This window comes from Trachypithecus francoisi, unplaced genomic scaffold (assembly GCF_009764315.1).
Source record: "Trachypithecus francoisi isolate TF-2019V2 unplaced genomic scaffold, Tfra_2.0 Lachesis_group3, whole genome shotgun sequence".
In the NCBI taxonomy this organism is placed as follows: domain Eukaryota; kingdom Metazoa; phylum Chordata; class Mammalia; order Primates; family Cercopithecidae; genus Trachypithecus; species Trachypithecus francoisi.
This window is the reverse complement of record NW_022681468.1, coordinates 115,080,106-115,093,196: the sequence shown is the minus strand read 5'-3', so window position 1 is coordinate 115,093,196 and position 13,091 is coordinate 115,080,106. Positions and strand designations below refer to the sequence as shown.

The following is a 13,091-nucleotide window of genomic DNA, read 5'->3' as shown; positions in this document are numbered from 1 at the left end:
CTGCTCCTGGAAGAGATGTTAGGAATGAAGAGGAAAGAGGGGACAGGTGGGGCAAGATGGAGGAGACAGATGAGGAGCAGGGGACACAAGACAGAGGAGGAGAAAGCCCCAGAGAGACTGGGAACAAGAGAACATATTTGAGGGAGAAGCCAGGGGAAATGAATCGTACTTATCCTTCCCCCAAAGAAGAAATGGTATTCCAAGAGGAAAGTCCAAATGAGGACTGCAGATTCCCTGTAGGAATCTTTCCCCACGGAGCAGGTGGATCAGTAACTGACCTGGGCCGTGTGTGTGTGTGTGTGTGTGTGTGTGTGTGTGTGTGTGTCTGCGCACGCGCGCGCACGTACAGCAACTTTCAACCTCTCCAGATGAGGAGCATAAAGATGATGTCCTAACCTGGAGACTCTGCACAACCTCCTATCTGTGCCAGGTAGGAGATATGCCTTCCTACTGCCTCTATCCCATCCCTTTCAAGATCGAGGATGCTGCGTGCAGAGACAATGGCCCAGAGGGAGAGGCTTTGTGGCCTCTGTCCAGAGCTCCCAGAACTGCTGAGTTCAGCAAAGTGGAGGCAGGAGGCTAAGGAGTCTGGGGTAGCAGCTGTGAGCTTTGGCTGCTGGCCAGCCCCCTTCCCTCCCTCCTGGTCCACATACAGCACCTCCCCCTGCCCACTCTTCCCTCATCCACTTGCAGCTCCTGCTGAGCTGATGTCACCAGCAGCATGTATCAAGAATGACTCCTAATCTAAAATAAAAGTTGAAAAAAAAATGACTCATGTCTGGTGGAAAACAGCAAGATGGAGCCAAATTCCATGTGCTGGGCCACCTTGGGTAAGTCATTGCCCTCATCTGGGCTTCAGTTGCCTCAAAAACCAAATGATGTGGTAGGACTGGGTGCTGCCTCATGGTCCAATAGACTCTGATTGCCTAAAGCTTGATATTCCCAGCCTGACTTGGACATCCCTGGCTCCATTCCCAGCTGAGCGGCTTGGCTTCTTGGAGTAGGACCTTGACCTAAGACCTGGGTCAGGGGCAGCACAGGGAATGGCTGTGCCTTGAGTGGACTAGCTACTCCCCTGCTTTAAGGTCTTCCGTGGCCCCCACTGTCCTCCAGGTGAAGCCTGAATTCCCGACTTAGAGCCTCTCTGACCCAATCCTCCAACAAGCCCACTCTTTCTGCCTCTTCTTGGAACAGCTATTTAATTGTTCCCTTAATGCTCCATGGTGTGTCATCCTTTGCACCTTTGCTTACACTGTTCCCTCCACCCAGGCACCCTTTCCCTGTTCTTCATTTGGCTAAGTCAGTCTTTGAGAGTTGGCTCTGGCATAACCGCCTCCAGAAAGCCTGGAGGCTCCCCCATCCCCAAAGTGGACAGGGCCCCCTTCTCTGGGAACCTGAATTCTCCCCCCCAGAGAGGTCAGTTGCTGAAACAAGGTCAGGAAGCCTCTTTCAATGGGCTGCAGTGGGATCGCAGCGTGCCTCTTTGGTCTCCTCAGGACAACCCTGAAAGTGGGTTTCAGGTCCCTGACCCCACCTCTGGCTTTATAGGTATTTGGGACTGTAGCAGGAACCTGGGCGTGGGGCAGGGGACTGTTGATCTCCACTAATTGTGCAGGCATTTCTCAAGGCCCTGCAGACCTAGATCTGTAGGGTAGCCACATCTTCCTACCTTCTGTAGCCCCCAGCCCCTCAGTGGACCCAGGGCATCTTCCTTATTCATATACCCCACCCCTACCTCCACCAAGTCCCCAGCAGGGAAAAGACCCTAGTCTGTCTCCACCCTCCTTTGCCCTCTGTATTCTCATTCTACTCCCATCAGGACAGCCCACGCTCTGTCCCCCCATGTGACAGGCCCCCTCCTACCTCCACACCTGGAGTCACACTGCTTCCCCAGCATTCCTGAAGTCGCTTCTCCTCCCCAGATCCTGCCCCTTCTTCAAGACCCAGAACAAGTCCCACTTCCAAAGCCAGCATCCACATGGCTCAGGGGTGGCATCATAGGGTCCCCAGTCTCTTTGCCACCCAAAGGGATGGAGCTATGGGTTCTCTCTGCCTTCCACCCAGTGTCTGGCCCAGCATGTGACCAGAACACCTGAAGCCCCATCCCCATCAACGCACAGTGTGGATGTACTGACGGCGTAGGCGGGGTTTTCCCTGCATACCCCTCCTGCTATGAGGACAGTTTCTCAGGAACAAGTTTATTGCAGGGAACACACTAACCTCTTTCATAATAGCCAAAGGCATAAAAACTACAAAAATATCTGGCTCTCAAGTGTGGGCAGCTCGGTGTGGGACCTGGTCTGAGTCGTGACTTGGGCTGCCCTTCAGGCCAGCAGCCTGGGAGCCTTCTAGCCACTCCCCAGAGAGGTCCGTGGAGCTGAGGGGGTGAGGCAGTGCCTCCGCTGCTTCCACAGCATGAAGGCCAAGGCTGAGGTGGAGCTGAACTGGAGTGGTTCCAGAAAAGGCTTCATCGAGGCCCTTTGAGGCTGGTGGCAGAGCCAGGGTAGGGAGAGGCCTGGATGTGGCCGCCCTGGCTCGACTGGCTCCTGGACCAAGGCCCTAACCCGCCAGTTTCTTTCTTCAAAACCCCTGCTGGCTCTCCCATGGCCAAGTGGGCGGAGCAGAGCTCTCCTGAGGCTCCCAGTGCAGACAGACCTCCACCCAACCACGGTGATCCAGAGGACCTGCCGGCTGCATGGCTGGGGTGATGCTGGGAGAGCCAGGGAGGGAGGAGGATGGTAGACAGGAATGTGCCTCAACACAGATGGGCAGGTGGGCTGGCCTTCCCTGCCCTCAGGACTGGGCACCATTGGCACCCAACAGGGCCGTCTTGCGGAAGACCTGCAGGGTTGGGTTGTGCAGCAGTGTGTAGGCCAGACCCCAGCGAGCCCTGCAGCGGCTGGCCCTGGGCCTTGCTCCCTTGGCCATGGAGTCCTTTGTCTGTAACAGCTGCATCCCTGAGAGAGACGGACTTTCTGTGAGTCACTCAACAAACACCCAGCCAAGCCTCCCTGGCCCTCAGACCTGAGCAGAGAGCCTGAAAATCCCAGGCGTAGTGCAGGTGGTGAGGCTTAGGATGTCCCCTGCAGGCAGCACATGGAAGTGGGGTGTGAGGTCTGTGGAAGGTATGTGAGGTGTGTGAGGACTGGAAGCTGGGTGGGACAAGGGTCTGGAGCTGGCTTAGTGTCCCCTCCCTACACATACTTCTGGGCAGAAAGAAAGGAGGAGGTCATACTCCCTGCCCCAAGGGAGAAGTGGGGGCAATGAGGGAGCCCCTTAGCAAGACAGCTGTTTCATTCTCTCTTTGTGCACACATATGGTGTGTGTATGTGTGTGTTCATATCATGGAAAAAATTACCCTGAGATCAGACCAGGAGGGGTGACCAAAGACAGCCAAAGAAGAGAGGAAGTGAGAATTTTCCTGGCGCTCACTCTGTGTGCTGGGGAGGGGCACGCATCCTTCCTGGGAGAAGCTGGGTAGGCTCTATTCCCCCATTCCCAGTGGGAGGGCGCACCTTCGTCTTCCTCCCCTGTTCTGAGGCTGTCCTTGGGGGCCGCCATGGTCCTGGGTAGGAGGCTCCGAGCTTGCAGGAGCAGGAAGCAGAAGGCTGTCATGGCTGGATGCGACTGGCTGACCTCAATCTTCAAGAAGTTTCGGTATGTGTAGTAGCCTGGGGTGGGGTGGCGGATGGCAGTGCTGGGAGAGCAGAGGCCAGACTAGAGGCACCCAGACACCCCCTAACACACACACAGGGAGTGCGCGTGCACACCCTGCATCCAAGCATGTAGACACACCAGGCACATGGCATATCTGCTGCATGGGCACATGTGGACCTGCTAGAACACCCCACATCCACTGCACATGCCGCAGGGCCACACGAGGCACAGTGCAGGCACACACAGGTGGCATCTGCAGCTACAGACATCGGTGTGAACTGATCAGCTGGCACAGGCCTGGGGCAGGGAAGATGCCTTCCTCACTGCTTGGGTAGCCTGAACAACCCTCCAGCCCTGCCCAGTGACCTTACCGGGGTCGAGAGTGGCGGCTCTCGGTGGCAGCAGGCTGAAGTCCATCTGGCCAAGGTGGATGGCATTGTAGAGAGCAGAGAGGAGCACTCGCCAGGTGGCCACCATGGCACCCACCAGCACATTGAGGGGAAAGAGAAGAAAGGTGGCTGCATAGAGCACTCGCCTAGGGTGGGAGAAGAAAGCTGAGGCAGGCCGTCCCCCAGAGCCCCCTCCCCAGGGTCAGTGTCAGACCTAGATGCCCAGAACTGCTGTGTATTTACTGAGGACCTACCATTTACTGCTGTGTCTCCTGTGCACCCCACCCTGGGCAAGGTCTTCTCTCTTTCAACCCACTACCCTGGGAGACGAGAAACTGAGGCCCAGAGAGATTGGGTGACTTAGCCAAGGCTGTCAGCTATTCAGTGGCAGAGCTGGGCTTTAATTCTAGGTCCATCTAAGTCTTTCTATGACCCTGATGCCTCCCACCTCCCTTTTCTGGGTCCCCTGTCTGCTAATTCCAAATTCCCCTGGGAGCCAAGTCTCTCCCACAGCCTTGTCATCTGACAGGGAACTCCCTTGCTACAAAGCGGGGAGGGGCATGGTTTTGAGGAAACAGAGGATCCAGGGGAGAGCTGTACCAATTCTCAAAGCAAGAAAGGTTCCCAGGGGTACTTCCAGCCCCATGCCGGGTTTGTAGAGAGGTACTTTGGAGTGGGCTGAGCCACTGTCCCTTTTCTGTATGGGTAAGGCAAGCTCTTTCTACTATCTTCTGGGCTTCTTGATAGAGAGAGGGGATAGATGGCAGTGGAGGGAGGACACAGAAAGAGAGAGACGCTGAAGAAAAGGCTGAGGGCCTGAGGGAGCCACAAGCCCAGGTGCCGCCTCACCGGTTGGTCAGCTGTGGGTGTCCATCATGAGTCTCCAGGAAGACCCAATGGGCTGCCATGTTCTGCAGGGTCACAGCCAGGGCCAAAGTCACCCAGAAGGGCCTGCCAGTGGGGTGGGGAGGTGGTCACTGTTAGCAGACCTCTAAAGAAGCCCCGAGCCCTCCATGGCTTGCTTCACTCACCACGAAGACTCCAGGGAACGGAAGAGCAGGAGGTTCCTGCCATGGAGCACAGGCATGAGCACCAGGAAGGCCAGGGCCGTGGTTCCCAGGAAGAAGATGATTTGCTGCACCAGGAGCCCTGCCAGGGGCGGGAGTGGCAGGGGGACAGATAACAGGTTCTATGAAAGCTGGCCACCCCTACCACCCCCAGAATCAAGGACTTTGGAATTGGGCAGGCCTGGTTTTAGATCTCTGCTCTGCCTCTGCCCAGCTATGCTGCCTTGAACAAGTCACTTTACCTCACTGAGCCTCAGTTTCTTCCTCTGAAAAACAGGGATAATAGTCCCTACCTCAGAGGCTGTTGTAAGGATCCGATGAGGTAATGTCTGTGGAAACTCTTAAAATCACAAAGTACTTTGCAAATGTTATTTCCCTCCAGTTTCTCCTGAGTTTGAGTTACTGGGGAATAAGACTACATTTTAAACTGATGTTTGCATTCCTTCAAGCTAGAGCCTGGCATACGGTAGGTGCCCAAGGACTGTATATTGAAATAATCTGGCTAACTGATTAGAGAATAATACCTACAAAAAGGCCTGGAAGCATAAGGGCTACCAAGAAGAGATGCTATGGCTTTTGTCCTAGTAATTCCTCCACTCCTTTACCATCCTTCTCCTCCCTCAAGGAGGTGAGAATGGAAGGAAATAGAGAGAGAGATACAAGGCCCTTGGATGTACAACCCTGGCCATAGCCCCTCACCATTCAGAGTGCTTTTCTCACCGCAGTACCCAAGGGGAGAGTCAGACACTTGGGTCTGGTAGGGCTCCTGGAAGGTTATCTGGTCCAACTCTCTCAGGGCAAGACCCCCTTTGCAGACTCCAACAATATCCATGGAACTCCGCTTGCATACCCTCAGTGACAGGGGTCTCATTACCTTTGTAGGTAGCCAATTGTGGCACAGCCCTTTCTTAAGTTGGAGTGCAGTGGCGCGATCCTGGCTCACTGCAACCTCCACTTCCTGGGTTCAAGTGATTCTCCTGCCTCATCCCCTCAAGTAGCTGGAACTACAGGTGTACATCACCACACCCGGCTAATTTTTGTGGTTTTAGTAGAGACGGGGTCTCACCATGTTGGCCAGGCTGGTCTCCATCTCCTGACCTCGTGATCCTCCTGCCTCGCCCTCCCAAAGTGCTGGGATTACAGGTGTGAGCCACCGCGCCCAGTCAGGAATGTACCATTTTGAATTTGACACCTTCAGACCTGGGTCCACCCCCCACGAGAACATCTGATGGCACCCAGGGTTCACCTCCATGTGGAGGGTACCCACTCAATTTCCCAAGGGCTCCTGTACCCCCATCCTGAGTAAGCTTCTTAAGGGCAGGGAAGGCAGGGGGGTCCCTCCTCTTACTGTCGCCCCAGAGCATTCCCAGACAAACCCTGAGGGCAGTACTTGCTGAGCACTCTTCTCTTCAACTGGGGCCAGTGTCTGAGGTGAGGCCCAGGCCGAGGCTGGCTGTGGCGGGCAAGGGAGGCTCACCAAGGCAGATAAAGGCTGTCTGGTAGGCACTGAAGCTCATCCAACAGAATATGGCTTGGCGGGAGGGGTGGGGACTCCGATGCAAGGGACTCAAGTCCAGGGCAGCTCCTCGGTACAGAGCTTGAAGGTTGGTCCTGGGGTGGGAGCCAGGGAGGCAGAGACCTCAGGAAGCGACACTCTCTTCCTAAATCCTCTTCTGGGCCAGCAACTGTCCAAACTCCCAATAGAATTTCAACCCACAGCCATCAGCAGGGAGTCCCAGAACTGTGGGAGCCAGGAGGAGGCCACTAACCCAAGATATCTGGAAGAGGTGATACCTGGGCAGTCTTAAAGAATGAACGAGGAAGACAAAACCAGGCAGAAGGCTCAACCTGAGCCAAGTCAGAAAAGTGACAAACAACAGTGAGAATGGAAGTGACACACAGCACAGCCACCTGGTAAAGAGGCAAGGCAAGCACAGGCTGGGGAGCTTTGAATGCCAGGAGAAGGAGGGGTGACCTGTGGAGAAAGACCCCTGGGAGGAGCTCTGAGGACACATGAGCCAGTTCTCTGACATGGGTAAGTGCTCGGGCTGCCCCTTCCACCTGCCCTGGGCCTTCAGTGCTCCTCACCACTCACCACTGCAGGGCAAGTGAGGCAGCATGGCGAGACCCGCACCACCTCTCCAGAGCGCTATGCCCCCAGGCCACCCCTCACCTACGCTCTCACATGGCAGGGCCACCCCAGCCTCTGCTCTCGTCCACACAGTCCTCACCTCCTCTCTCTTCCATTCCCGGGCAGGTACAGCTTCCCCAGGCCACCTTCCCTCTCATCCAGCCCACCCGGTGGCCCCAGCTGCCCTGAGTTGGTGGTGCCCTATGTCCCTCATACTCACAGACATTTCCCCAACCAGACAGGAAGGTCCAAGTGCACGACCCGGCCCCACCTTCTCCCTCCACTGCAGCACAGCCACACTCAGGTGGGCTCCCTGACAGCCTGGGCTGGCAGAGCCCTTCCCTATCTCTAGCCCCAGGGCCTCCCTGCAAACCCACAGGACTCCCACTCCTTCCCCACCTCTGCACTGGGTGAGCCGGAGCCTGCCACTCACCTGTGTGTCACCAGTGAGCGCATCAGGACCAGGAAGGTGAGTGAGCAGGACAAGACCAAGGCCGAGATGTAGCACACTGGTGGGCAGAGAGGGGACAAAGTGAGAGGTCAGGGCCTGGAGCCTCCTGGGGTCCTCGGAACCCCTGCCAGGGTGGTGCCTTGTGGGGAGTTTGCCCTGCCCCACAATGAACTCTGCATGGAGGCCTCTTGGCCCCATCCCCAGTTCTCAGATCTAGTAAGCCAATGACTTCGGCCACCCCATTCATCCCAGTGATACATAGTAGCCAAGAGATGAAACCAGCTCTGAGTCTGCAGACCTGGTCTCACCCTGCTGTTGCTGCTTCCATTGCTGCAGGACCTCCATCCAACCTGGCATCTGCCTCCAGCTTCACTGCTTCTTGGCCATGTGGCCTTCAGGAGGGCACTCCATCTCCCCCAGACCCCCATTTGCTCGTGAACATACTGCTGGGCACGCTGTTATGCTGCCCAGCTCCCAGGATAATGTGAGCCATAAGGCCCCATCCATGTCTGCACTAACGGTCTTTGTTCAGGGCATAGAGGGTGTGAGTCCACATCGGTGTGGCCTGAGTCCATCAGAATAAGGGAGGCGGCCGCTGTCACCCAGCTCCCTCACCCCTTCCCTGGCCATGCACACAATGAATGCGTGCATGATGGTGTGTCATGAATGAGCCTGGATGTTTAAGAATATCAGGGGTGCAGGCTGCAACTCTCCCACCTTACATCCACATCCAGCCTTGCTCTGGACTGTCACGGCAACCCCACGAGGTTAGACAGAAGAACTGTTCCCACTGGGCTGAAGAGGAAGCTGAGGCTCAGAGAGAGGGCTTCGCCCAGCCAGCCATGCCACTAAAAATGATAGAGTGAGGTGTGCAACCATTTCCAAGCAGATCCAGAATGAGCCTGAGATGCCTGCACCCTGATCTCATTAGTCAGCCCAGGGAAGTGTTCCTGGTGCCCGTGTCACCACCAGAATCTCAAGCGCAGGGAATGCAAACACAGAAAAGGTGAGTGCTAATTCCACAGAGCCACAGGGATTACAGCGGTGGGTCTCCACATTGACATCGCCTTTAGGATCACCTGGAGCTGCTAAAACTCGCCCATGGCCCAGCCTGCACCCAAACCGGTCAAATCAGAATTTCTGTGGGTGGGTGGGACCCAGCCTTAGCCTGTGAAAGCAACACTGGTGATTCAGTGTGCAGTCAGGGCTGACAGCCACTGCTCTGGGGACTTTTCAAAGGCAGAGCCTTCATGATTGATTTCCATCAGCAATGAATTGAAATCAATCAACCAGTCAATATTCATTGGGTGCCTACTACAGTGGCGCTCAAACTTTGCTTGCATGAGAATCACTGGAACTGTAATCCTGGCACTTTGGAAGGCTGAGGCGGTGGATCATCTGAGATCAGGAGTTCGAGACCAGCCTGACCAATATGGTACTAAAAATACAAAAATTAGCCGGGCCTGGTGGCAGGCGCATGTAATCCCAGCTACTCGTGAGGCTGAGACGGGACAATCACTTGAACCCAGGAGGCGGAGGTTGCAGTGAGCTGAGGTCGTGCCACTGCACTCCAGCCTGGGAGACAGAGTGAGACTCCATCTCAAAAAAAAAAAAAAAAATTAGCTGGGACTGGTGGTATGTGCCTATAATCCCAGCTACTCAGGAGGCTGAGACGTGAGAATTGCTTGAACCCAGGAGGTGGAGGTTGCAGTGAGCCAAGATTGTGTGACTGTACTCCAGCCTGGGCGACAGAGCACAACTCCACCTCAAAAACAAACAAAAAAAACCACTGGGAGGGCTGTTCAATCATAGAGGCTAGGCCCCACTCTGAGAGTTTCCGATTCAGTAGGTCTGGCACAGGGTTTGAAGTCACCGGGTACTTGCCAGATTCAGTCAGGACTAAAAATGATGCTACAGACACCCAGGCCCTTCTGCCGGTCCCTAGCTCCCTCCTCCAGGGCCCTGGCCAGGACACTTTTCTCAGAAGCAAGGGTGGGAGAAAGCACTGCAAATGCATAGCTCCAGCCTCTGTGGGCCCCCTTCTGGAGCCAGCTGGGCTGCAGCGAGGGCACATTCTGGACCAGTTGCTGCCAGGATGTGAACAGCCCGCCTGTTGAGCCTGGCCTGGTGAGTGTACAGGCTAACACAGGGGTGAAAGTTAGCAGCCCCCTCTGCCACAGGCCTGGCCTTTGATCTCCATCCATCTACCTCCTACCTCTCTCTCCCTCCATTGGTCCCCAACTTGGACACTCCCAAACCCCAGCCCTCACACAATCTTCCTGCTCTTTGCCACCTCTGGGATCCTGTGCCTGCCTTCTTCTGGGCCCTGCTTTGGGGGATAGATCTGTCTTCCCTCATGTGATTGAGGGCCTCAAGGGCAAGTGTTCCTTTTTCACTCCAGCACTCATTTTACAGGTGGGGAAATTGAGGTCAGGAGAGGTAAAGCACTTTGCCCAAGGTCACTTAGCTTGTAAGTGATGGAACAGAGATTATAATCTGGTTTGCCTGACTCAGCCTGAGCTCTCTGTGAGTGATGCCAGGCTTATGGTCCAAGTGCTGGTTGGCAGTCCTAAAGAAGCTCTGAGCTCAGAAGACATTAGCTCCTTAGCCAAAGGACAGACCAAGGGACACTGGAGCCCAGGTTGTGGGGTGGCTTTGGGGCCTGGTGGCAGGTGCCTATAATCCCAGCTACTTGGGAGGCTGAAATGGGAGAATTGCTTGAACCCATATCTCTAATCCTCTTGGGCTGCAGTATTCCTTATCTGCAAATTCAGAGAGTAAATGCTGCTCTGTTTGGCCCAAGAAGATCCAAAGTGGGAGCCTTTGAGCTTGGAAACTGTAACATGCAATTAAAAATATAAGGCGTGATGAGTGGAAGCAGAATCCTTTGCCCTGGACGTGTCTCTTCTTGCCTTCGAGCCTCAATGTCCTGCTCTGTGAGCTGGGATCAATGATGCTGACCTACAGGGTCACTGTGAGCAAGGGTCTGAGGTTGGTTGTGGACTGACCTGGACCATGTCTGCACCTGCCTATGACCCAGGTTGCAACTAGCTTGAAAAATCTCCCAGAAGGAGTCATTTTCAGCTCACCCAGAACTTGTCACCTGTCCAGTCTGTGGGCCTCAGCAGCAGTTCCAGGGCAGCCTCTAGCATGGGAACTGAGGTGCTCAGGGAGATGGTGGAGGTGGTCAGGGAAGGAAGCGGTCACTCCGTGCACCTCTGCCCACAACCCACTCCCTGCCCCCCCAAGACCAGCACGCCCAGGTCTGTGGGATAAGGATGATGTTAATGGTCAGGTACAGCTTCGGAGCAGCCACACCTCCACCTGCAACGCTGGCAGCCCACGCTCTGACCATCACGTTACTCCTCAGAAGCCGGGGGCCTGTCCGTCCCAGCCTGGGGCCCCCAAGTCAGCAGAAGGTGCATGCCTCCTGACTCCTGAGCACCGGGCTTTGCCCCAAGGTGATGGAGAGAGCCACCCCCCCCAGTCTTCAGGAGCCCTGCGTTCTCTTGGCTGCACTCTGCCCTGCTGGATGGCCTCAGGCAAATCCCTCCCCATGTGTCAAGTAGGGACACTTCTCAGTCCCCTCCACAGGGCTGTTGGGAGCGCCCAGAAGGCAGAGTAAGTAGGTGGCTGCAGGAGGCATCAGACCACAGAAGCAAAGGCCAGGATGGTTCCCTGGTTCAGGAGCTCATTGTCAGAGGAGGGAAGGAGAAAGGAGATGGCCCCAAAAGACAGGGAGTTGGGAAGAGAAAGCCTGCGCCCTGCCCAACACCAGCCCTCTGCCATGAGGATTCGCTCAGAAATCCTTACCGTCCTCCATCGCTGTCTCCTCCCTCCTTCCCCACCCTCATCTCACCCAGCCCATGGCCTTCCTCATCTCCATTCCTGGAGAGTTGGTCAGAGACACTGGGGGTGGTGGGGGAAGGTGCCACAGAAGCAGGCAAGGGGCAGGAGCTGCTGAGATGTCCCTTCAGGTTTCATGGAAGCTCAGAACTGGAAGCGCCAACTGCCTCAATTTGGAGATGAGGCAATTGAGACCCAGAGAGGGGAAGGAATGTGCCCAAGGGCCCCCAGTGTGTCCATGGCCGACTAGGGCATAGACCTTGGGTCTCCCCATTTTCATTCCCCACTGCAGCCCTCAGGGGCTCCCTGGAGGCCTCACCTTCCAGAGCCCACAGATGGTGTTTCACCAGCTCCACCACCTCCTGCTTGTCCTCTGAGAGCACGATCCCAAAGCCGGCCAGCAGATAGGAGACATCCGTGGTGATCCCCGCCCTCACCTTCTGGATGGTGGGTACCACGCCCACCAGCAGCAGCAGGGCCACCTGGAAGAGTCCCACAGTGAGGGCCCCATCCCAGGAAAGGGTTTTCTGTACTAACAGGGGAGACTTTGGGGAAGAAATTGGCAGCACACAGGCTCCAGCCACATGCCCATTGCCCATCAGTGTTCTTATCTGCCCCTTAGAGCAGGGTCCTCATGCCTCTAAATGAGGACATTACAGACAGGTGCAATTATAGCCTAATAGGCCAAAGGCATGCCTTCAAGCACCATAACTGCATACAGTCGGCCCTGCATATCTGTGGGTTCCACATCCATGACCAACCAATTCAATCAAGCACAGATCAAAAATATTTGGGAAAAAACCCTCAATAAAAAATAATAATGCAATACAAATAATACAAATAAAAAATAATACAGTAGGACAAGTTTTGGTTTTGTTTTTTTTTTTGAGACAGAGTCTTGCTCTGTCGCCAGGCTGGAATGCAGTGGTGCAATCTCGGCTCACTGCAACCTCCACCTTCCAGGTTCAAGCGATTCTCCTGCCTCAGCCTCCCGAGTAGCTGGGACTATAGGCCCATGCCACCACATCCAGCTAATTTTTGTATTTTTAGTAGAGACAGGGTTTCACCACGTTGGCCAGGATGGTCTCAATCTCTTGACCTTGTGATCCACCCACCTCAGCCTCCCAAAGTGCTGGGATTGCAGGTGTGAGCCACCGCGCCCAGCCATGGGACAACTATTTACATAGCACTTACGTTCGGTATTGTAAGTAATCTAGAGATAACGAGGTATACTGGAGAATGTGTGTAGGCTACACGCAAATACTACACCATCGTATATCAGAAATTTGGGCCTTTGGATTTTGGAATGGAGGGGTGTTCTGGAACCAGTCCACCTCAGATACTGAGGGATGACTGTGTCTGCACCTCTATTTACCCATCATCTATCTATCTAAACTTTGGAATGTCAAATTTCCGGTTTTTCTATGTTGTGAAAGTAAATGAGTGCAGGAATTAAAGCTAGACAGACTTGGATTCAAACTTAGGCTACGCCGAGATATCAGCTGTGCAGAAACTTGGCCAAGTCAAATCCACCTCTCCGAGCTTCCCCA

The 13,091-nt window shown here is 55.0% G+C and overlaps 1 protein-coding gene across 3 annotated transcripts in view; it reads right to left on the bottom strand.

Annotated features, from left to right (window-relative positions):
• Positions 1-2,182: 2,182 nt before the first annotated feature.
• The window catches only part of STRA6 (signaling receptor and transporter of retinol STRA6), a 33,078-nt gene continuing 22,169 nt past the window's right edge, over positions 2,183-13,091 (bottom strand). For all 3 annotated transcript variants that reach the window (XM_033189397.1, XM_033189398.1, XM_033189399.1), the window contains 8 exons: positions 11,861-12,023; positions 7,678-7,753; positions 6,591-6,724; positions 5,078-5,195; positions 4,896-4,997; positions 4,029-4,192; positions 3,516-3,671; positions 2,183-2,957 (listed from right to left, as the gene is read on the bottom strand). In XM_033189397.1, the coding sequence (XP_033045288.1) occupies positions 2,794-2,957; positions 3,516-3,671; positions 4,029-4,192; positions 4,896-4,997; positions 5,078-5,195; positions 6,591-6,724; positions 7,678-7,753; positions 11,861-12,023 (1,077 nt within the window). In that variant the 3' untranslated portion in view covers positions 2,183-2,793. The remainder of the gene's footprint in view (positions 2,958-3,515; positions 3,672-4,028; positions 4,193-4,895; positions 4,998-5,077; positions 5,196-6,590; positions 6,725-7,677; positions 7,754-11,860; positions 12,024-13,091) is intronic.